At 44.6% G+C, this 22614-nt stretch overlaps 1 protein-coding gene and 1 pseudogene across 2 annotated transcripts in view; both read left to right on the forward strand.

Annotated features, from left to right (window-relative positions):
* The window catches only part of ANK3 (ankyrin 3), a 333291-nt gene that overhangs the window by 120356 nt on the left and 190321 nt on the right, over positions 1–22614 (forward strand). Inside the window, exons 6-7 of the mRNA XM_082855185.1 lie at positions 1009–1194; positions 3076–3174. Coding sequence (XP_082711311.1) covers positions 1009–1194; positions 3076–3174 — 285 coding nt within the window. The remainder of the gene's footprint in view (positions 1–1008; positions 1195–3075; positions 3175–22614) is intronic.
* LOC309971436 (SWI/SNF-related matrix-associated actin-dependent regulator of chromatin subfamily D member 2-like) lies at positions 3752–6109 on the forward strand (annotated as a pseudogene). Its single transcript has 2 exons — positions 3752–3815; positions 4534–6109. The product of its transcript is annotated as an SWI/SNF-related matrix-associated actin-dependent regulator of chromatin subfamily D member 2-like (transcript).

Below are 22614 nucleotides of genomic sequence, written 5' to 3' on the forward strand. Positions count from 1 at the left end.
ATGGTGAAAGTGGTCTTTTAGGAAAACCAACAAGACATGAGTATGCAAGTAACTCTGATTTTTCTTTCTCCCTTATAAGCACTCCTCCATCAGAGCAGCCCTCGATATGTGCCACAGGGACTACAGATATAAAATACCATGACCCGAATAAAATAATAAGTAACTTACTTGCCAATTGTCTAGTAAAAATAATTTTGAAATGTTCTTTTGCGTGTGTGATAATGAAAGCATTGCAGAATTAAAATTTTGGAGCCAGTCCTGGGATGTTCTGCTCTGTACTATGTGTTCTACAGTCAGCAGACCATCCACAAATTAATTAACCACAGTGAAATCTGTAGCTGTCTTCTCTTTGTCAAGTCCCGGGGCCATACGGTGGGAAGACTCAATGTATAGATGTGTGTGTATGTCTGAATTGCCTTTAGTCACATTTTGTATGATCCCTTCTTTCATTGGTCAGAGAAACCACGAGTCTTTCATGTATATCTTTCTTAAGACAGCAGTGAGTATAGTTCATTAATTCACATATACTAATTGAGCACCAGATATACGCTAGGCCACAAGGTACAGTGATGAAGCAGACAGGATATGCTAGGCAACAAGGTACTGGATAAAACAGTTTTAAATTATCAGTGGAAATGTTTACAGCTTATTTAAATGAACTCCTTTGAAAAATTTGCCTGGATTTAACCCGAGAGGTAATTGTTTTCGCTGAGATTATTTTATGGATACTGAAATTCTGCCATCTTTTTCTTGTTTAGGTAGGACTTTCGAAATTTACCCACTTTTTCCACAGAAAGAAACCCATAAACTTTTTACAAATTTTTAAATTATTTCCTGCTTTGGTATATGTGTAGTTTTAAATTTCTTTCCACATATGTCTACTTGAGTACGTCAGCTTTAATAACCCCGAACAAAAATTGACATTTGGTCACTCGGTCACCTTCTTATTTGTTAATGAAGAAGAAAATATCCATAGGGACCAGTCTTGACCCATCCATCTGTTCGCAGGATGGCTTCACACCGTTGGCAGTAGCTTTGCAACAAGGTCACGATCAAGTAGTGTCACTCCTGCTAGAAAACGACACGAAAGGAAAAGTGCGTCTTCCAGCTCTTCACATCGCTGCCAGGAAAGATGACACGAAAGCTGCCGCCCTGCTGCTGCAGAATGACAACAATGCAGATGTAGAGTCGAAGGTGAGGACCTGGGAAACGAGCCCCTCGTGCAGCATCCTGTGTTAGGCACCCAAACGTGAAGAATGCCTGGGCTCCCTTTGGAGCTTATGCCAAACACTTAACTGCACTGAAAGGAATGAAATCAAGTGCCCAAGTCATCCAGCCGAAGGCACATCCCCTGCCCTTGGCATCTAAAGCTGGGAGGGAACTGTGGGTGCTGCCCTATGTGTGCTAACATGGAGGCCACCTCAAAAGAAATCAATCGATACGTACCCAACAGTGTCCTTCCTTTGAACATGTATTTTTAATGTAGTTAACACGTCAGCTCAAACATCAAGGTGAAAACTTACAAAATGCTAGCCACGGTGTGCACAAAATCAACCTTTGGTTGCTATCTCAGACGGTAGGCAATGCACTGAGTGTTGATCAGCTGTGGAAACCATGCCAGCAGCCAGGGTCCCAGCCAGCAACTCCCATTGTCTGGACACTTGCAAGTCTCGGTGGAGGAAATGTGGCATTTGGAATAGGCCGTCACATAGCCCTTCATTCAGTCTAGCTTTCTTTCTGTGCCTATCGTGCTTCCGTCAGAGCTTTCACCCTCGTCACTTAGCTGTCATGAGCTTTCTGCCATCCATTATCACCGACAGCAAACTAACCGTTCATTTTTTCCTCCTCCTTGCTTCCAAATGTGTTAACCTAGCTGGTGGTGAATAGAACAACAGAGGTATATATACATATATATACGTGTACATATGATCTATATCTGCATCATCATTTTCCCATTTCTTAGAGCTGCTACCTCATTTCTTTCCCTTCTTCTTTGCATTGCCTTCTGTAGGCTAGATACCTGCTTTATACCCCCGCCCTCAAAGTAGCATGTACCAGAGAAGATAGTAGTTTGATTACCAGGGCTTTCTGCAGCTGAACCTGGTGTTTGAAAGGAAGTATGAGGAAGCCTTGAAACTTAAGGGTATTTCAATAGCGTTCTGTGACACGAAGCGTTTTGACACTTGAGAAACTTATCAGCTGTACCTAAAGCTGCAGACAACCCTGTCATTCTACTCATCTAGGATTGGTTCTCTAGAGTTCTGCATGACACTTACCCTCAGTGGTGTCAGCAAGATGAAAGTTACCGCCGAAGGGCACACATATGACCCACCCTTGACAAGAGTCAGTCAGATCGCTAGCATGGCTGAGAAGCTTGCTAACAATTTAGAAATGCATCTAGTTCCTATAAGGTTTAAATCTTTGGGGACTAAGTGAATCGCTGCATGTCTTAGCACTTTTTTTAAGGAAGTAAAATGACCTTGGTATGAATAATCCAGAAAAATGTGTTATCGAGTAGGCATTTGCTACTAAAGAGACCAGCTTGTCAATTTCTTCATGAAATGCATTCACCACGATTCAAGACCGATGTGTAATAGTACCTCTTCCCCCCAAATTGCTTTCATCGTTAAAATTGGCTTTTACCGTTTGTTCATTTGACTCTACGTTGAATATATAAAACAAGTTAAATTTTGACAGAGTTTCAATGGACGATTCTATGAATGATAAAACAGTGGTACTGATCGAACTTTCTTTGAGCTGTCAAGATATTTCTTGTCATCCCTATTTTAACTTTTGGAAACATTGGCTTCTGTGTAGTTCTGTTCCTGGATTACTAAAATGGCTCAGTCTCCACCCTTGGTTCCTCCCTGGCTATTCCTCTGCCTGTGAGTTTGGCATCTCTTTGAAATCCTATGAGCAATTGGCACTAATGGAAAGAAACCTAGTACAGGATGGAATGTGGACCTCAGCGTATTTTGCTTCCCCGTTTTTATCTGGGCAGGGTTATGGTATTAACATGTCGGGCAAGGGGCCGGCAGGAATCAGCTGAACGTCTGCTCTGTGTTTTCTTTCCAGAGTGGCTTCACTCCGCTCCACATAGCTGCTCACTATGGAAATATCAACGTAGCCACGTTGCTGTTAAACCGAGCGGCAGCCGTGGACTTCACCGCGCGGGTAAGAGTGCTGCGGTCTGACGTGCGCTTCAAGCATTTGAAACGATTCTTAACCCTCCTTCCCCAACATGAGGAGGAGGTCAAGACAGTTGACCTCCAAGGGTCCTCCCAGTCAGTGGAAGGTGTGATGTCTACTTATACTAGCGCGTTTTCTTGCATACAGGTGTGCCTATTTCCTAGGAGGAAAAGAAAACCAAGATCGGGGTCGGGAGTAGGGGTGGGTGATCAATATCTAAGTGAATATATAGAAAATGTGATTTAAATAATGATGACTGGAGACTACACACTGTCCCCCAAGTTGAAATTTCTGAGACTGTAGAAATGGGTGGGATGGCACTAACAGTGCTCTAGACATCAGGGTCTCGATCTTCCAGGTGGGAATGAGTTGGAATGTCTGGATAAGGCCCAGACTTTAGAACCCAAATAATAGAGGCCACCTTTTGCTCTTAACTTCTGTCCCCTATAAACTTTCAGAATGAGTAACACGATTCTGTAACCTGAGTAAGCTCATAATCATAGGGAAAGGAATTACTGTGTCGTGTGTACTCCCGGACAGCCGCTCAGACACCCCGAGTAACATGGCCCTGAATGTAAAAGCTGGTCTAGCTCTAGGCCTGATCGTCAGCAACAGCATCATCGGAAGTAGAAACAAGGTGGGAAGCAGAACAGAGAAGTGGCTGGATGTGGGGACTCAGGATTCAGACTCCCTGGGTTCCAGTTTTGGATTTAACTTTTCTTTCTGTGTCCATCAGTTTCCTCATTGGTAAGATGAAGTTAATATGGATTATGAAATTAAATAATAAATGGTGATAAAAAAAATAATAACAGCACTCCTGCACTGGGTCACTGAGAAGTAGGAGTGAGCGTACCCAGAGCACCTAGCGCGGCGCCTGACACATCAGCACCAGCAGCGCTGCGATTTTGCACATAGCGTTTGAAGCATTATTTTTGCTAAAAACCTCACTTGTTAGGGGAGAAGTGGCAATAGACCCCATAGAGAGAACAATCATAATACTAGTACCAGCAGTAGTTGTAGCAGCAGTAAAAGTAATACCATCTTTGAAGCAGATGCCAAGCTGAGCATTTTTACCTCATTTATTCTTATATCAAGAAAAGTGTTACTTATCCTTGTGTTACAGAAGGGGAAACCAAGGCCTAGAGATAAGAAATAGCTGGTCCAGATCACAGAGCTAGCAAATAAGAAATGGCAGAATTTCAGCCCCAAGGCTCTTCACCCCTCCAGTCTTCCGCCTCCCTCCGCTGATGTTAAGGGTTCATTTTTCTTTTCCTTCTTATAATTCATTAGTTCTATAAAAATTAATATGAGCTCAGAATAGGCTAATATAAAAGCTATTTCCAGGGACAGAGCGATGTCTGGCCGCGGCCCTGGGAGCTCCGCCTCTGCCATCGGGACGAGGCGTGCTGCCCAGACCAGCGCTCAGGGGGCCCGGGCCGGCTAGAGGCATGGGGGGCCCTGGGGCCCTGCGACGCACTACCAGAGGCCTGGCGGGTCATCAGGGAGCCGGATGCCCATGGCTGGCTTGCAGGTGGGAACCCCTGCAGGCTCCCCATTTGGCACAGCTGCTCCACGTCGACCTGGCATGCCACCCACCGTGATGGACCCATTCCGAAAACGCCTGCTTGTGCCCCAGGCCCAGCCCCCGATGCCTGCCCAGCGCCGGGGGTTAAAGAGGAGGAAGGTGGCAGATAAAGTTCTACCTCAGCGAATGCGGGAGCTTGTCCCAGAGCCTCAGGCGCGCATGGATCTCTGGGCTCTTGAGCGGAAGCTGGACCAGACCGTCGCTCGAAAGCGGATGGAGATCCAGGAGGCCGTCAGAAAGCCTCTGACGCGAAAACGAAAGCTGTGGGTCGATATTTCTAGTACGTTCAGTCCCAGCAAGGCAGAGGGTGATAGTGCAGGAACCGCAGGGACCCCCGGGGGGAAACCCCGCAGGGCACCAGGTGGCTTCCTGGGAACTCCGAGTAGAGGGAAAACTGTTGGGTGATCCTAGGAGACAGAAGAGGAAGTTTTCTTCCGTCTTTAAGAGCCTCGTCATTGAGCTGGACAAAGGAAATGTACGGGCCTGAACCACCTGCTGGAGTGGCACCGGATGCCCACCACCCAGGAGACAGATGGCCTCCAGGGGAAACGGCCCGAGACCTCATCGTCAGGTGCACCCGCCTGCTCATGCTGGATCACCAGCCTCCCCTGTACAAGTCGGACCCCCGACTGGGGAGGCTGCTGGGGGTGCACACACACACGAGGGCTGCCACCATGCAGGCCAAACACAACCAGCTGCAGGACGGCCACGAGCGGGAGTACGTCAACTGCAACCGCTACTTCCGCCGGATCTTCAGCTGCGGCCGACTCCGTTTCTCTGAGATTCCCATGAAGCTGGCCGGGTTGTTGCAGCATCCAGACCCCATTGTCATCAACCGTGTCATTAGCGTGGACCCTAACGACCAGAAGAAGACAGGCTGTTATGACATGGATGTGGGGGTGGATGACCCACTCAAGGCCCAGATGAGCAATTTTCCGGCCTCTGCCACCCATCAGCAGATCGCCGCCCTTGATGTCAAGCTCCATGAGACCACTGAGTCCATCAACCAGCTGAAGACCCAGAGGGATCTCATGCTCAGTTTTAGCACTGACCCCCAGGACTTCATCCAGGCATGGCTCCGTTCCCAGGATCATCACTGATGTGATTGGGAATCCTGAGGAGGAGAGACGAGCTGCTTTCTACCACCAGCCCTGGGCCCAGGAAGCAGTGGGGAGGTGCATCTTTGCCAAGGCGCAGCAGCAAAGGCAGGAACTGGAACAGGTGCCGGGAATCCGCCTGACCGCAGGCTCGGGGATCCCTTCCTTTCTTCCCAGCCCTGGAGCAACCCCCTCCTCAGCCTGGAAGGGGACCGCCCTCTGGGGCACAGACATGTAGGACAAGGAGGGGGTGAGCGGTGTCTCCTGTCACCTTCTGCTCCCCAGCTTTAGTTTCATAAGTGTAGTGAGAGGATTCCGTGTTGCTTAGTCCCCAAAGCCTTACTACTTACACGTTGGCTTTAATTGGATTCACAGCAGAGGCCTCCTTTGCCCCCTGCAGGCAGGCCCAAGTAGGACCTGGAGGCTGTGCTTTGACATCGCAAAGGCCCCTGGCTTTGCTTGTTTACGGACCCCCTTGGAGCGAGTGTCAGCGCTGGCTCTGGGCAACTGGGCGAGGAAAAGGGGCACAGCTCACACTCTTGCTGTAGCCTTTCCAAACCAAAGTTCTTTGCCATTCCTACCAGCCCAGCCTTGCTGCTGGTTTTTTTTTCCTTTCCTTTGGGTATTTGCACTATTCGTGGAGCAGGTTTTTCTATGCGGGAGCCACGTTTTTTGTACAGGAGTAAGCTGGGGTTTTTCAGGGAGCCCTACTCGGTATCTCCTTCCTTATTTTCTTTTCTCAGTCTATGCAAGCGGCTCTGGCCGCCATCATCTCCTGAGAGGCCAGAGGGCTGCCACCCCCAGCTCTTGGACCCAGGGGTAACGCCTCCTAGAGGGAGGGCACGCTAGTTCTCTGGCGGGGCCTGAGGCATGGGTGAGCGTGCTGGGGGAGGGCGGGGGAGGGCAGGGAAGCGGTGGCGAGGACTGTTGTTCCCCTTTGGAGCTTGGGAAGGAGAGTGGGCCTAGGGCTTGGTAAGTGCCACTTCTGGCAGGTTTGGAAATTTCCAAATAAATCTTTGTTTATTGGTGGCAAAAAAAACCCAACCCTATTTCCTATCCTATTGTCATCAGCCTGCTAAAAGCCTTTATCAGTTGAAATGAGGCAGCTCATGTCACTCTAGAGCCATGTTCTTATTGCACGAACAGCATCCTTGGGTTTCAGCAACATGGCAGACCCGAGGCCTAGTGTGACATTTTGAAGGACAAAGTTAAGTACTTCTTTAAGTCATGTATAAACAGGGCACGCCGATGTGAAAACTGAAGCTCGTGTCTGTAAGATGCATCCTTCTGGTTTTATATCTCTAACTCACAGGAAACCTCATTAAGTCACATCTTCTAATTAGGACATTTGGAAAATTCATGTCAGGGTAGTGTCTGAAGTTTTGTCTTCGTGCCATTGTTCAGAAATTTCCTGATGCTGCTGAAAATAAGGAGATTGGGGTCATGTTTAAGCAATTTAAGAGGACAAATTGCAGTATTTTCAGACTCCTTCAAACAATTCCAAAGCATCAATTTACATTAAAACAATGACTATGGTAATTACAAATGATGCTAATTTATTGATTAAAGATGAGTGGACACTATGGAAGCTAAAAAACACACACACACACACACACAAAAGGGTTCTGAAGAACCTAGGGGCAGGACAGGAATAAAGACACAGACATAGAGAATGGACTTGAGGACACGGGGAGGGGGAAGGGTAAGCTGGGACGAAGTGAGCGAGTGGCATGGACTTATATATACTACCAAAGGTGAAATCAATAGCTACTGGGAAGCAGCCGCATAGCACAGGGAGATCAGCTCCATGCTTTGTGACCCCCTAGAGGGGTGGGATAGGGACGGTGGGAGGGAGACGCAAGAGGGAGGGGATATGGGGATATATGTATATGTATAGCTGATTCACTTTGTTATACAGCAGAAACTAACACACCATTGTAAAGCAATTATACCCCAATAAAGATGTTTAAAAAAAAAAAGTGGAGACCTCAGACCCACGTTGTTACCTTATTAACCTTGTCTGAATTACCATATGTGATTTAAAAGTCACAGTGTGCTTTTGTTTAAAATATGTTAAAATTCAGACTTTTTTGCTGATTTGGAAAAGCATTTTCTCCAGACATTCCTAATTAACGAGGCCTCATAGCATTCTGAACTGAAGGCTGTGGTGGAAGTTAATCATACTTACTAGGAGGCCTGTACTGTTGCTTACACCCTACAACACATGCTTCCCTCCATACGTGACGGATGGCTTGCAGTAGGATGTCTGAGCAGAACTGGTCTTCATGAAAAGCTTAATTGGAGGCAACTGCTAGTTGCCTCCAGAAACCCACTGTAGGTTCCAAATCTCCAGTAATTTCGTTATGTAACAATCCAGCGTTTAGCCTTTTGTATTACAGAGACCTCTCCCTTCCCAACTCGAGTGGGGTCCTTCTAGGTCAGAGTTCTCTCAGGGATGTAGCAGGTGAAAGTAAGATGCCCTAGAACACAGATGGGATCAGATTTTGCCTGGTCAAAACAATAAAGGAAGGATCATGAAGCCTCAGTTGCAAAGAACTGGGTGCAAATCATAACCATAAATCGTATGCTTCAGGAACTGGGTTGAGATAGAGGTATCGATTCGAAAGTTAGAGGTCAAGTTACAAAACGACAGCAGCAACCTTTGTCTTAGGCGGGGGCTGTGATTTCTGCTTCCTGGCTGGGACAGAGCATTGAAGAAAGGCGGACACAGTCTTGTAGTTCTTTGTGGGCTGAGGGCGTGACCTCAAGAATAGCTACCTGCTGGTGAAGAGAGCTGGGGATAGGAGTAGGGATAACCCTTCTGGAATCATCTCCTGCGTGTAGTGCATGTGCAGATACGAGGCAGGTGCGAGGCAGAACCAAACGCGGTGCGACTATAGAGAGAACACAATAGAATGGATTGCTCTCTATGCCTCTTTGTAGTGCTAGCTAATTCAGGCAGCAAGAAAACAGATCCTAGCCAGTGGTGAACGTATACCCCCGAGCAGCAGTGATGGTAACTGATTTGTAGGATACTTACTGGTTCTATTAACACCTTTCCTTAGATTTTTATTATAATGTGAATTTTGATTTTTGTGTTGTAATTTTGCCGTGTTTATGTATTGCATAAGATCTCCTGTCTGACATCTTAAATATTTCCTTTCGGATTATCCAGACCTGTTCAGCCTCAAGGGTCCACAGCAGGGAGTTAAGAGAATAGCTGCTGAAGACTGCAGTGCAGTGTCAGCATGCTGCATTCTCTGAATTGTGTCTGCTGAGATGGCCTTGACACCATCTGAATCTATGCGTGACCCTTGCTCTCTTAGCAAGTCATCCTAGCTCTCTTGGGGAAGAGAATGTAAGTAAGACACACCAGAGCTGCTCCTGATTCGCTTTCCAGTAAGGAGCATTGATGCCCTGGAGTAGGTAAAGGCCAAATTATATTATTGGATGCCTGCAAAATTCCCTTCATTGAAGAAGATAGATGAATGCTTTGCTAGCTAAGACATTTTTTTACCAAATACAGTGGACCACCTAACTTAATCTGCACTCTCGTCATTAACCTTTCTCTTGTAAATTATTATTTAACTTCCCATCTGGGGAAGATAATTGAGTAAAATATCCTTCTATTGGTCTTGGTAAGTAGTACTTTTTTGTTCTGATCTCTGAAAGGATTACGGATTTATGTGTTTGAGTGCTATACCTCATTTGTTTCCAAAAGGATTTCAGGAGGTTTACAGATTAAAATATGCAAAGTAAGACATGTAAGGATGAAACAGAAAAAGTAAATGTTACTAAGCAACTGGAAAGAGCTAGTGAATACAAAGCCCTTATATTTAGGCTTTAAGGGCTTTTATACATGTAGTAGAAAAGGAAGCACGGGTTATATAGTTTTCACTTTTTGACAAAGGAAATCTTAGTTATCTAGAGAGACAGGTTTTTTTGTGTGAAATAATTCAAATGTGATTTTTATATCATGTGAATCATTTTATTAAGAGCAGTGAGTTTCCACAGACATAGAGAACAGACTTGTGGTTGCCAGGTGGGAGTGGGGAAGGGAGAGGGATGAACTGGGAGTTTGGGGTTAGCAGATGCAAACTATGAAATTTAAAATGGAAAAACAACAAGGTCCTACCATATAGCACAGGGAACTATATCCAATCTCCTGGGATAAACCATAATGGAAAAGAATATAGAAAAAGAATGTATATATGTGTATAACTGAGTCACGTTGCTATACAGCAGAAATTAGCATAACGTTGTAAATTAACTATACTTTAATGAAAAAAAAGAAGAAAAAAAGAACAGTTTCGTAGTTGACAGTATCTTTAATAGCTACATTTCAAAAGGTTCCGTTCCTACTACCCCATACTGCCTAAATCTCCATCTGCGTAGGCGCCTTGCCCAGGGAGGCAGAGACACTGTGGCCCAGGTACTTAGCTGTGTGATGCTCTAATTGCGTGTGATAGAACTTGGCACGTGTGCCACAGATCTGTGACTAGTTAACATGTCCAACTGGACTGCCTTTCTCAAATAGCAGTTGTTTTGAACAAAGCTTTAGCAGGGGCTCGGCCACATTTGGAACTCAATTATGTCATAAGAAAGGCTACTTTATCTAAAGTTCTTAGATAAAGGCTACTTTATCTAAAGTTCTTTTTGTTAAAGGGAGAGCAGTGTTTTTAGACAGTTGAACTCCTAAACCTGTTGATGGAAACATACAAGTGTCAGGTTTTACGTTCTGCCCAAATAAGAGGTCGACACGGGGTCAGCACATGCATAAGCAAAACCACGTCCGTGGATAAACATTATCTGGAGACTTCCTTTCTCAGTTAAATTCATTCTAGCAAATATTAAAGAACTTCTCCTGTAAGCTAGACCTGGAAGTCCAGACTCAAGTAAGCCACTGACCTGACGCTACTAATTTGTTGAGGCCCCCATGTGCTCAACCATACCAAAAAGTCTCTCTCTCTTAATTCCCCAAAGCACAACTAAGTCTTGGCTCTAGTACCCAACAAGATTTCTCTAAAAACTGTGGGATTGATGAAGGGAGTTCAGAACAGAAAGGCAGAGCTTATTACTCAGGCATATAAAGGAATGAAATAGTGCCATTTGCAGAGACATGGATGGACCTAGAGATTGTCATACAGAGTGAAGTAAGTCAGAAAGAGAAAAGCAAATATCATATAATAATCACATATATGTGGACTCTAGAAAAATGGTACAGATGAACTTATTTGCAAAGCAGAAATAGAGTCACGGACGTAGAGCACAAACTTATGGTTACGGGGGGGAGGGGGGAGGGATGAAATGGGTGATTAGGATTGACATATATACACTATTATATATAAAATAGATAACTAATGAGAATCTACTGTATAGCACAGGGAACTCTACTCAGTGCTCTCTGGTGACCTAGGTGGAAAGGAAATTTTAAAAAGAGTGGATATATGTATACGTGTAACTGATTCACTTTGCTGTAGGCAGAAACTAACACAACATTGTAAAGAAACTATATGCCAGTAAAAATGAATTTTTAAAAATGAGATTAAAAAAGGCAGAGCTGAAGGACCTGTTCTGGATAACACTGTCCCCAAAGTCCGTGGGCTATGACCCCTTCCTCAGGAAAGGGCTCCCTTGTGAGCCCCCTGAAGCCACTGTGTTGGAGAGTCTCTCTTACTTCCCTTAGCGAGAACCCCTTTTACCAAACACTATGTCTCTTCTGGTCAGAGTCTAAGCCCCTTAACCTAGTCTCTGGTCCCAGAGAGAGAGGGAACCCCATTTCCTCTACACCTGGGCTCTCTTAATTCAGTAGCCACCAACAACTGAGTACTAACTTTAATTTAAATTAAATGTAAGCTTCTATGCCTCATTCCCCAGAACCACATTTCGGGTGCCCAGTTTCCACGTGTGGCTAGCAGCCATTGTATTAACACTGTATACGTAACATTTCCATCATCACAGAAAGTTCTTTCGAGCAAAGCTGAGACACCATCAGTCTCAGGCCTCCTTCCCTTCGGTGTCATAATTGTCTCTAAATGCACCTTTCCCCTCCAAGGAAAGTGATGCTTTAAGCAGGAGCAATTTTACTCCTAGTAGACTCGCCCCTTTCGGCTCCAAAAGCAGATTGCCGCCTTTCCCATCATGTAAGCAGAGACCGCCGTGACCACCAACAGCAATAAAACTGAAATCTTCTTCCAAAGAGGACTAAAAATACTGCTGGCAACTTGAACATAGTCATTTCTCCCCAGTTCATGCCATGGAGAGTTCAGAAATATCAGAGATTGAGATAGGTCTCAAGAGAGGTCTCCAATTGCCAGAGATTATGCCGCAATTACTTCTGTGAGCCTCTGTTTTTTAAACTGGGTAAAAGATGCTTGTATCCTGTTCCTCAAAGACGCTTTCTCTGGCCCCCTACAATAGGTCGCTCCCCTCCTTGCCCCAGTGTGTGTGCTCATCGTGCCCTGTTGGTCCTGGCCCGTGATTGGCCTTGAAACTTAATTCTGTGGGAGTGTTTGTCTTGCACACTGTGTTTATTACCTAAGCCCCTTGCAGCCTGAGATGCCTTATTCACCCTCTGTCTCCAGCTCCTCCACGGGACATCTTTCCTCACCTGGTAAATATCCTCTTTCCAAATGCTTACCACATTCCTGCCTCTGTGGTAATGACTTTAACGTGAACTTCTTTTCAATCCTCCAGTGAAGGACTCAGCCATGGAGAATGTGTCTCTTGCCATTTAGATTTTGTAAGAGAGGTAGGCATTTTATTTCAGAGAACCATTCCTCAAGGTACTGGGGGCAGGCAGGACCTGTATTTTTGCTGCCTGGCAGCCCTTGATCTGCCTCCCTGAGTGGTACCTTTCACATACCCATGGAGCTGCATTCCATTAAGCCAGAGGGTGGTACCATGAAAGCATCCAGGACGTTGCCTGCTGCAGAATAAGTGCTCAGCGGATGCTCATTTTCTTCCTTTCTTCTGTAGGTAAAAATGTGTAGTAATCATGATATAAAATAGTCGTGATTTGAGTATTTAGTAAGTTCCAGCTTCTTTGTTAAGCATTGTGCGTGCATGAGCTGAACAGTCCTATTCAGGCTAAAGTAGAGGTGTCGTGAAATACACCTCACACACCCTGTGCTTCACCTCCCCTGCAGGACTTTGAGTTCCTCAAGGGCAGACCTACGTGTTATTACACATTTGGGGATCCCTGGAGTGTAACCCACTACCTAGCCCTGGGAAGGACTCCATATATATTTGTTGAATTCAAGAATGAATCAACAGATAACTTCCAGGCCTCCTTATCCACTATTCCTGGGCACCCAGTACCTATTCAAACCTGGTTTCCTCAAGCCCCAGTCCTCTCCCTGGTCTATCAGAATTTCAGGCCGAGCCTCACTTGGTGTTAGGGACCCACTTCCCAAACTGATGTGAGCTGCTTTAAGGGGGATGGGAAATCCATAGGATTCTATTAGAGGGGTAGAGGCAAGTGCACCAAACCCAAGTATTGAATGTCAGACGCTGAGAGGCAAGTTGATTGGAGCAGCCACGAGTCTTGCGATTCAGCAGCGTAGTTGACCTTGGAAGACACGCCTAGAACAAAGGGCTAGTCACCAAGGTCTGCTGCCCGGCTTTGTTCAGTTAAGGGTGTTTGAAGCAGAGCCTCAGTTTCTGAGCTGTCAAAGCCCAATCAAGGCCACCACCAGCCAGTGCTAGATCATCAGCCACTCAAACGTGGAGAAGAGGTGAGCATCGCTTCAGCAGGAGGGTGACTTTTGTAATGTTTTTATAAGGGTCCAGGGCTTCCGGAGACGCTACTGTAGTTTGTGTGGCGATGCCATTGCAAACACATTAAAAAAATATATTTTCCCTGCATTATACAATTTATTTTTAAAATAAAATACAATAAAGCAAAAGAAAGAAAGGAAAAACCGCCCATAAGGGTCCTATTTTGTTAACGTTTAGATGTCTGTCCTTATAAAGCCCAAACACACACACACATACACATACACACACACACACACACACACACACACACACACACACACACACACATACCCATTCATTTTTATTGATACGTATTTTCAAATATAAAATAAGTTATGTTTATCTCCTAGTATAAGTTCAACAGCATTAAAGACTTTTTTTTTACATCTTTATTGGAGTATAATTGCTTTACAATGGTGTGTTAGTTTCTGCTTTATAACAAAGTGAATCAGTTATACGTATACATATGTTCCCATATCTCTTCCCTCTTGCGTCTCCCTCCCTCCCACCCTCCCTATCCCACCCCTCCAGGCGGTCACAAAGCGCCTGATCTCATCTCCCTGTGCTATGCGGCTGCTTCCCACTAGCTATCTACCTTACGTTTGGTAGCGTGTATATGTCCATGCCTCTCTCTCGCTTTGTCACAGCTTACCCTTCCCCCTCCTCATATCCTCAAGTCCGTTCTCTAGTAGGTCTATGTCTTTATTCCTGTAAAGACATTTTTAATGGGTTATATAAACCTCCTTTGGAATGAAAATGGAGATTTGGGAGCCTTTAGCAAAGAAATGTGAGTTATGGAAAAGTCTCAGTGTGGTTACTGCATTACCCATATTCTTGTTACCATGGTGATATTAACATCTCAGGAAGAACAAAACCAGTAAGTAAGCGGAGGCCAGAGTGGTGGGAGATAGACCTTTTCTAGAGAATTGCTCTCTGCATGCCATGCAATCTTGTTCCTGCCTTTTTCACTTAATCCCCTGAATGCCACATCAAAGGAGAATCTCCTATATAATTTTTTAAGGGAATGTTTTTGTCTTAAACCCATTAGTACATTGGAGCTTATTAACATCCTACCCTGTGGTATGGGATGTGTGTTGTTGTCGTCTGAGGAGCTGAAGTTTCTAAGCTGTAGCAGCCTAGACTGAGGAGGAAAGTTCTCAGATACATGCTGGAGCCCTGGCTCTCATCCTGGCTGTATCATCGGTCACTGATGTGGTCCAGGACAAGCCTCTTCATCATGTAGGCTGCATTTTTCTTTTTTTTTTTTTTTTAATTTATTTATTTTATTTATTTATTTTTGGCTTTGTTGGGCCTTCATTGCTGCACACGGACTTTCTCTAGTTGTGGCGAGCGGGGGCTACTCTTCCTTGCAGTGCACGGGCTTCTCATTGCGGTGGCTTCTCTTGTTGCGGAGCACGGGCTCTAGGCATGTGGACTTCAGTAGTTGCAGCACGCGGGCTCAGTAGTTGTGGTGCATGGGCTTAGTTGCTCCGCGGCATGTGGGATCTTCCCGGACCAGGGCTCGAACCCATGTCCCCTGCATCGGCAGACGGATTCTTAACCACTGCGCCACCAGCGAAGCCCTGCATTTTTCTTATTAGCCAGATAGGAGAGAGATCAATCAACCACAAGCCCTTCCCTTCTGCCTGACCACCTTATCTGACGGGGATGGAGGCCTTTCGCAGAAGAGAGTAGGTATAGTACAGTGTCAAAGCAAACAGCAAGGCAGTCAGACTGCTGGAGTTCCACACTGGTACTGTGGCTTACTTTCTGTGCTCCTGGGCAAGTTATTCATGCTTCTTCAGCTTTGTCACCCGTAAAATGGGTCCGAAAATAGTACCAAATGCGTAGCATCATTGTGACCGCACGAAATGATCCATATAAATTGCTTAGCCTGTGGGCCAGGGTCCTAGCCATGTTTGTGCTGGTGGTGGTGATTAATGCTTACATCTGGGAGGAGACCCATCAGTGTAAGACACAGTCACCTGTCAAGCATGACACATGTCAAGCAAGTGGCATCACATCAGCTCTCTAGAGTACTTCTGGAGCTAGTCAGACATGGTGCGTCCCAGAATGTTGGAGTTACAGTGTTTGCGTTGTCTGTCAGCATGAGAAGGGCAGCCTTTACCAAACGATTAACATGACGTTGTTTGAGACAGTAAGAACGCCAGTAAAAAAAGATCATAGAAATTGGAAGGTACATATTTCCCTTTGTTTCACTTTTCGCCTTTGAATATATGCCCTGCTTCCTGCAGTACAGCTCTAGAATTGTTGCTCTGAGAACATGTTTAAATGACCCGAATAACTCCTATTTTGAAATTCTGTGAAATAAAGTTCTATTAAGTTAGGAGTTGGCAGTACTCGCTTTATTCATTTGCACTTTAAAAGGGAATAATTCATTAGCTGTAGGATTTTCATTTCCTGCACTGCAGCCCTCCACTGAACATTCGGACCACTGTTCACACTTCCTATTGTCAGAAGGTGCACTTGGATGAGCTCAGATGCACCCTGGTCCCCTCCTGGGCATCTTAGTTCTTTCATGAGAAAATCTTGCTCTTGTTCCTCTGGTGGTTTGAAGCATATACAGGAAGGGCGAAGGGGCACCTAGAGCGAAGCGTTTAGGACTTTGAAGAACCAAACGTTGCAGAGGTGAATTGGGGACACATGCGCGATCCTTTATTGGCTCTCTCTCAAATCAAAGCGGTAGGTTCCAAGAAAACAAGTTCAGGTAGGAGATCAGCATGGACTATCATAGTTGAAAAAAAAAATTGAAAAGCTAAGCTGTGATGGACATGAAAGGGTTAGAGTCAGCTCCAGGAAGTGGAGGCTGAGGCCCATTTGCACATGTGAAATGAGGCTGGAGATGAATGGCGAGTCCGAGCCTGTGGGGAGGGACTCCCCGAACCCCTGGCTGGGCTGAGGGCACTGGCCTGGATCCTGCAGGTAGAAGGGAGTAATTGCAGCATTTTTGGTTGGTTGGTTTGTTTTTGAGAGAATTGGCATGATACACTGTATAAGTTTGAGGTATACAGTGTGTTGGTTTGATACATTTGTATATTGCAATATGATTACTACAGTTTTTGTTAGCTAATAACTCTAACACATATAATTATCATTTCTTTTTTGGGGTGAGAACAGTTAAGATCTAGTCTCTTAGCAACTTTGAAGTTGATAATGCAGTCTTGTTGACTGTAATCACTGTGCCGTACCTTAGATCTCCACAACTTATTTATCTACTATTTGCAAGTTTGTACCCCTAAACCACATCTCCCCAACTCATCCACTACCCCGCAGCCCCTGGTCACTGCCATTTGACTCTCTGTTCTTACAGGTCTTTAAATGGAGAAGTGGAATGATGGCTGGCATGTAATGGGGCAGGGCTGGGATAGCTAAACCCCCTTCAGTGCGTGGGACATCCTCATGCCAGTGACAGTGTCCCAACCAGAATGCCAGTGGAGCCAGTGGTGCCCCCTCTGAGACAGCATTGCTGGATTGATCATCTCTTTACAGCCAAGAGATGGAGAGATGGGAATGTCCCCAGATGGGAAAGAAGGGCCGGGCAGTTCGTGTTCACTCTGGGACTGCTCTGCAGGGGGCAGCAAGCTTCCCCCATGATGCACCCCTCAGAGTTGGTTGGACTGGAAGACCCTGAGGGTCCTTTCCGCTCTTGGTACTGAGACTTTGAAATAGGAGGTGGAAAAAACTTATCCAAAATGCAGACTAATTTAGGAAATGGCTTTCATTTATTACTGCGTACTCCAGTAAGTTTCCTATACATTATTTCCTTTATTCTTCACGGTTATCCCGTGAGATGTGGGTGTGAGTCCCATTTTACACCAGGGAGCAAGAGGTTAAATAACTTGTGTTTCAATTCAACTGTGCGGCTTCCAGCTTGAGCTAAGAACAGCAAAGTAAATCAGTCAAGTAAAACAAGACAATAAAAACAAGCAAGTGAAATAAACAACATTCAGACTGTGTAGTTCATGATATTCTAACATCGGAGGGAGTGTGTACCGGGCTTTGGACTTAATCCAGGGTCATCCCAGGAAAACCAGAACTGCCAGTAGTCTCTCTTCGACCAGCTGGCTACTCGTTTGCTGCCTGCACCAGTTGCAAAATGAATTAAATACATTTTTCAAGATTTTAAAGGTTTTTTTGCTTTTAACTCACTACGAAATCCCATCTCGCATTTAAGGACGTTTTAATTGAAAGATGAGCAAACTTAAAAAAACTGACAAATGATCAGATTCATTCTAAAAGGTAATGCATTCATATTTCCACTACATGTTATTTATTATCTCTATCAGTTCTGCATTTTTGAACCCCTAACGATCATGCTTTGAAATGGACTCTCGATATTTAGAAACGTAATGGCTTTATGACAAAAAGGTATCATGTACGTTTTCTGGTAAGAAATACAAGGCAGGCTTGTCCAAGGAGCACGTCCCTCTGAGTTTGAAAATGAAAAACCATTTTCTCATAGCCTCCAACCGGCCTTGCAGCCGGTTTTCCCTAGCTGGCCAGCATCTTCCCATTCCCCTGGACCGGGATTCAGTGCTTCAGGGATGGGGCCTTGCAATCTGTGTTTTTTTGACAAGTTCCTCAGGTGATTCTTCTGATCGAGCCTATTAGAAAACATTGACTGAGGCCGTGCTATGAAAATCTTTTCTTCATATAAATTGTCTAAAGTTGAGTCACAGAAATCGCAAAAATTTTTTTGCTTGTAAAAACTACCTTTATGTTTATAAGCCCATAATAATATAACCTTGAATTTACAGCATATTTACAGCTTACAGCAGCGGTCCCCACCCTTTTTGGCACCAGGGACTGGTTTCGTGGAAGATAGTTTTTCCACGGACTTGGGGGCGGGGGGGGGGGGTATGGTTTGGGGATGATTCAAGAGCATTACATTCATTGTGCACTTTATTTCTATTATTATTACATCAGCTCCTCCTCAGATCATCAGGCATCAGATCTCGGGGGTTGGGGACCCCTGGCTTACAGAATACTTTTATGTACAGTACATCATTTGAGACCCACAAGAATAGATAGTTTTACAGATGAGCACTGAGATCCCAAGAAGTCCTTTGTCCCAGATCCTACTGAGAGTAAGATGGAAGAACAAGGGTGTGCATCCAGACCTTCTAACTCATTTTTTATGTCTCAGTGTGTGACCATCAGCCCCCAGCAGCAGTGCCAGATGGAAGCTGAGGCCGGGATGTTGGCCCCTGGGTAGCTGTGGTCTTGCTGGTCCCTGGAGGAGCTCCATCTCCTTAGAACGAGTATACTGCACACAGATAAAGCCATCTGCACTAGACTGGCTTTATTTCTTTCCAAACCATCTTTCTTTAGAAACTTCAAAGACATTATTTTCATTTTTGACGTGTTTGAAACTTCAGCAAGAATCTAATTTATTGGAAGGCCAAGTGAGGGTAGGATACTTGAGAGACTAACAGTTTCAAGTTCACTGACATCTCCAAAGCCTGAAAGAATGATTTATTTTCTGAGGGGAAAGAAAAGTATTCAGCACAGAGATTAATTTAATTTCAGATTTATTAGAAATGATATGAGTGTGGAAAATTTATAACTATAAACCACCTTCATTTTTTTGTTTTTAAGAAATTTTACTAGTAGACTGTTAGAAAAAAGTATAGACTGTTATTAAAGTTACAGCATTCATTAGAAAGATTACAGGAAATCTATATCATTAGATTAACTCATTTTAAATAATTAAACTTTTTTTTTTTTTTTTTTTTGGCGGTACGCGGGCCTCTCACTGTGTGGCCTCTCCCGTTGCGGAGCGCAGGCTCCGGACGCGCAGGCTCAGCGGCCATGGCTCACGCGCCCAGCCGCTCCGCGGCATGTGGGATCCTCCCGGACCGGGGCACGAACCCGCGTCCCCTGCATCGGCAGGCGGACTCCCAACCACTGCGCCACCAGGGAAGCCCAACAAGTTATTTTGATTTGTTTGAGTTTTACTCTCCTCATCTGTAACATAAAGAAAGAAAATAGATAGTACCCCTTATTAGGGTGTTGAGTGGGTTAAATGAGATAAGAGTTACGGAATACCTGTGAGTTTCCTTTCTCTTTTTGAATTAATCTCATGTCTCCCCTTGGCAGTCCTGTGATGGAGGCACTGGAGGTATTATGTCCATTATACAGATGAGAATATAAGTCCATAGAGGTGTGGTTTGGTATATTTCACTATTTTGAGATAATTCCCTACCATGATCTCTTCAAATATTTCTTCTGCCCTATTTTCTCTCTTTTCCTTATGCATCTCCAATCAGCTATTTTAGATCATCCCACAGCTCTTGGGTGCTCTGTTCTTTCTTTCCATTCTTTTTTCTTTTTTCTTTTTTCTTTGTGTTTCAGTTTGGATCATTCATACTGGTGTATCTTTCAGTTCACTGATTCTCTCCTCAGCTCTGTGAAGTCTACTGATGAGCCCATCAAAGGAATGCTTCACTTCTTTTTTTTTCACTTTTACTTTATATTCTTATTTAATTTTTATTTTATATTGGAGTATAGTTGATTTACAATATTGTGATAGTTTCAAGTGTACAGCAAAGTGATTCAGTTATACATATATATATATATATATATATATATTCCCTCTTTTTCAGATTCTTTTCTTATATAGGTTATTACAGAATATTGAGTAGACTTCCCTGTGCTATGCATTAGGTCCTTGTTGATTATCTATTTTATATATAGTAGTGTATATATGTTAATCCCAAACTCCTAATTTATCCCTCCCCCCAACCTTTCCCCTTTGGTAATCATAAGTTTGTTTTCTATGTCTGTGAGTCTGTTTCTGTTTTGTAAGTAAGTTCATTTATATCAATTTTTTTAATTCCACGTGTAAGTGGTATCATATGATATTTGTCTTTGTCTGATTTCACTTAGTATGATAATCTCTAGGTCCATCCATGTTGCTGCAAATGCATTATTTCATTTTCTTATGGCTGAGTAATATTCCATTGTATATATGTACCACATTTTCTTTATCCATTCCTCTGTTGACAGACATTTAGGTTGGGAATGCTTCATTTCTGACAGTGTGGTTTTCCTATCAAGTGTTTCCATTTGACTTAAACTCCCTAACTTTTGTTGCATGTCGTTCACCTGTTCCACTAGATAGAATGCAGACACTGAGGAAAATAGTATCCCTGCTTGGAAGCGGCATGTGTCTTTCTTCTCCTGTCAGGCTGTACATGTGGAAGCCCAAGCCGGTTGAGTCCAGAGCTGAGCTGAGTTTCCATTTTGTTTGCAGCACAGGTTTCACGTTCCTCTAGACGGGGCTGCACCGCCTTACGCTGAGGGTGAAGGCCAGCCGTCAGAGATTTTCCCTGGTTGGTGCGCTTCCCCCGCTCAGCTCTACCTGCATCCCTGTAGCACAGAGTCTCTCTCTCACCAAGCTCCTGCCCGACCTCAGGAGCCGGCTACAGTTGCTTGTTACGTTAGGCTGGGGCTGAGGGGTCTTTCATTCTGGATCCGCTTCAGTCTTAGGGAGTATGCCTAGGCCTCGGATCTGGGTCTGTCTCAGCACTCTCGCCCTTTCTACCACCGCAGCCAACCTCTGCCTGGTATACGTGGTTGTGATCTCGGGTGGCCTCGGCCTGCAGCGGCTTGAAGCCGGACTTCAATCTGGGCAGAGATTGAAGTCAGGCCGTGGCAGTGAGCGTGCTGGACCCTAGCCGCTAGGTCACGAGGGCCAGTAGCCAATGACAAGGCCCTGGCCCATCAGCTTTGTAGAAAGGAGTTTCCACGGAGAGACGGAAAGTAGTGAAACAAGTCAATTGCATATTAGGAGGAAAAAGAGTACATGTGAATAGACACACACGGGCAGACTCAGAGAGAGAGTCGTGCCTTTGTGGTAGTTTGTATCACTTTTATGGGGCATTTCTGCCGGGTTTCCTCTGGCTGAGCATCTTGCTTTTCCTGGCTCTGAGTCTGTATTGGGTTTAACTCAGGGTCCTACCCTATGTGCGCATGCATCTCTTAGCCAAGATGGATATTAGCCCAGAGGCCTGTGGGAGGGTTGACATCACCTACTCTGATGTGCCCCCTCCCTTTTTGGCCCCCCAGGAGGCTTTCTGCACACGTGTAGTTGGGAAGGTCTCCTTGAACTCAAGAATGAGGAATATGTGGTCTCTTTTATCTGGGCATGGCTCAGGTTCTCCTCCCTCCTGTATTATGTTCATCTTGGAGTATCTGTCCATAGGGGACAAACTCCAGCTGCCCAGCCTGGGGCCCATCTATCTCCTGTCTCAGTTGTAGATTTGAAGGTTCCTCATATATACTGCCAAACTGCATTCCAGAAAGCAGGCACACATTTACGCTTCCTGAGCAGCTAATGAGGTTCTCCTAAACAAGCCTTTTTGTCTTTAACATCATTGGACTCTTGATTCAGTGGAATTCCATTATAATGGAAATGCAGCATTGGACCTGGTACCTAGTAGAGCATAAAAGATTTTTATTGGTTAACTGAGGAATCTAAATAGAAATGTCCTGTTGACCGGTCCAAAGGTCCCACTTTGATTTTGACTTCTTCTTAATTGACGGAAGCAGTCGCTACCTGATTCAGGAATACAAAAGTATGTGTTTCACTCAGAAGCTCCATTTGACGGAGATGAGAAGCCTAGTCTTTAGGCAAAGCCTTTATGATCCCTGACTGGAAATACCACACACACACACACCCTACCTCGAGGATCTAGAAAACTGAATTCTGATGCTGATTCTGCCTCTCATTAGTTGTCTCTTAATATACAGATTACTGATCAGTTCTATCCCTTAGTTGATTGATCAAATGGGATTAATGATATATATCTTACTTCAGTAGATTGTTGTGAAGATAAAATGAAATTACATAAGTAATTTACAACACTTATTAAGTGCTGTAGAAATAGAAAGTAGTACTCTAGGAGGGGTCAGAGCAGTGTAGAAAAATGTGGGAGTTTGAATTTCAAGGCACCCTTTTGA

Source organism: Leucopleurus acutus (assembly GCF_964270905.1).
Source record: "Leucopleurus acutus genome assembly, chromosome: 14".
In the NCBI taxonomy this organism is placed as follows: Eukaryota; Metazoa; Chordata; class Mammalia; order Artiodactyla; family Delphinidae; genus Leucopleurus; species Leucopleurus acutus.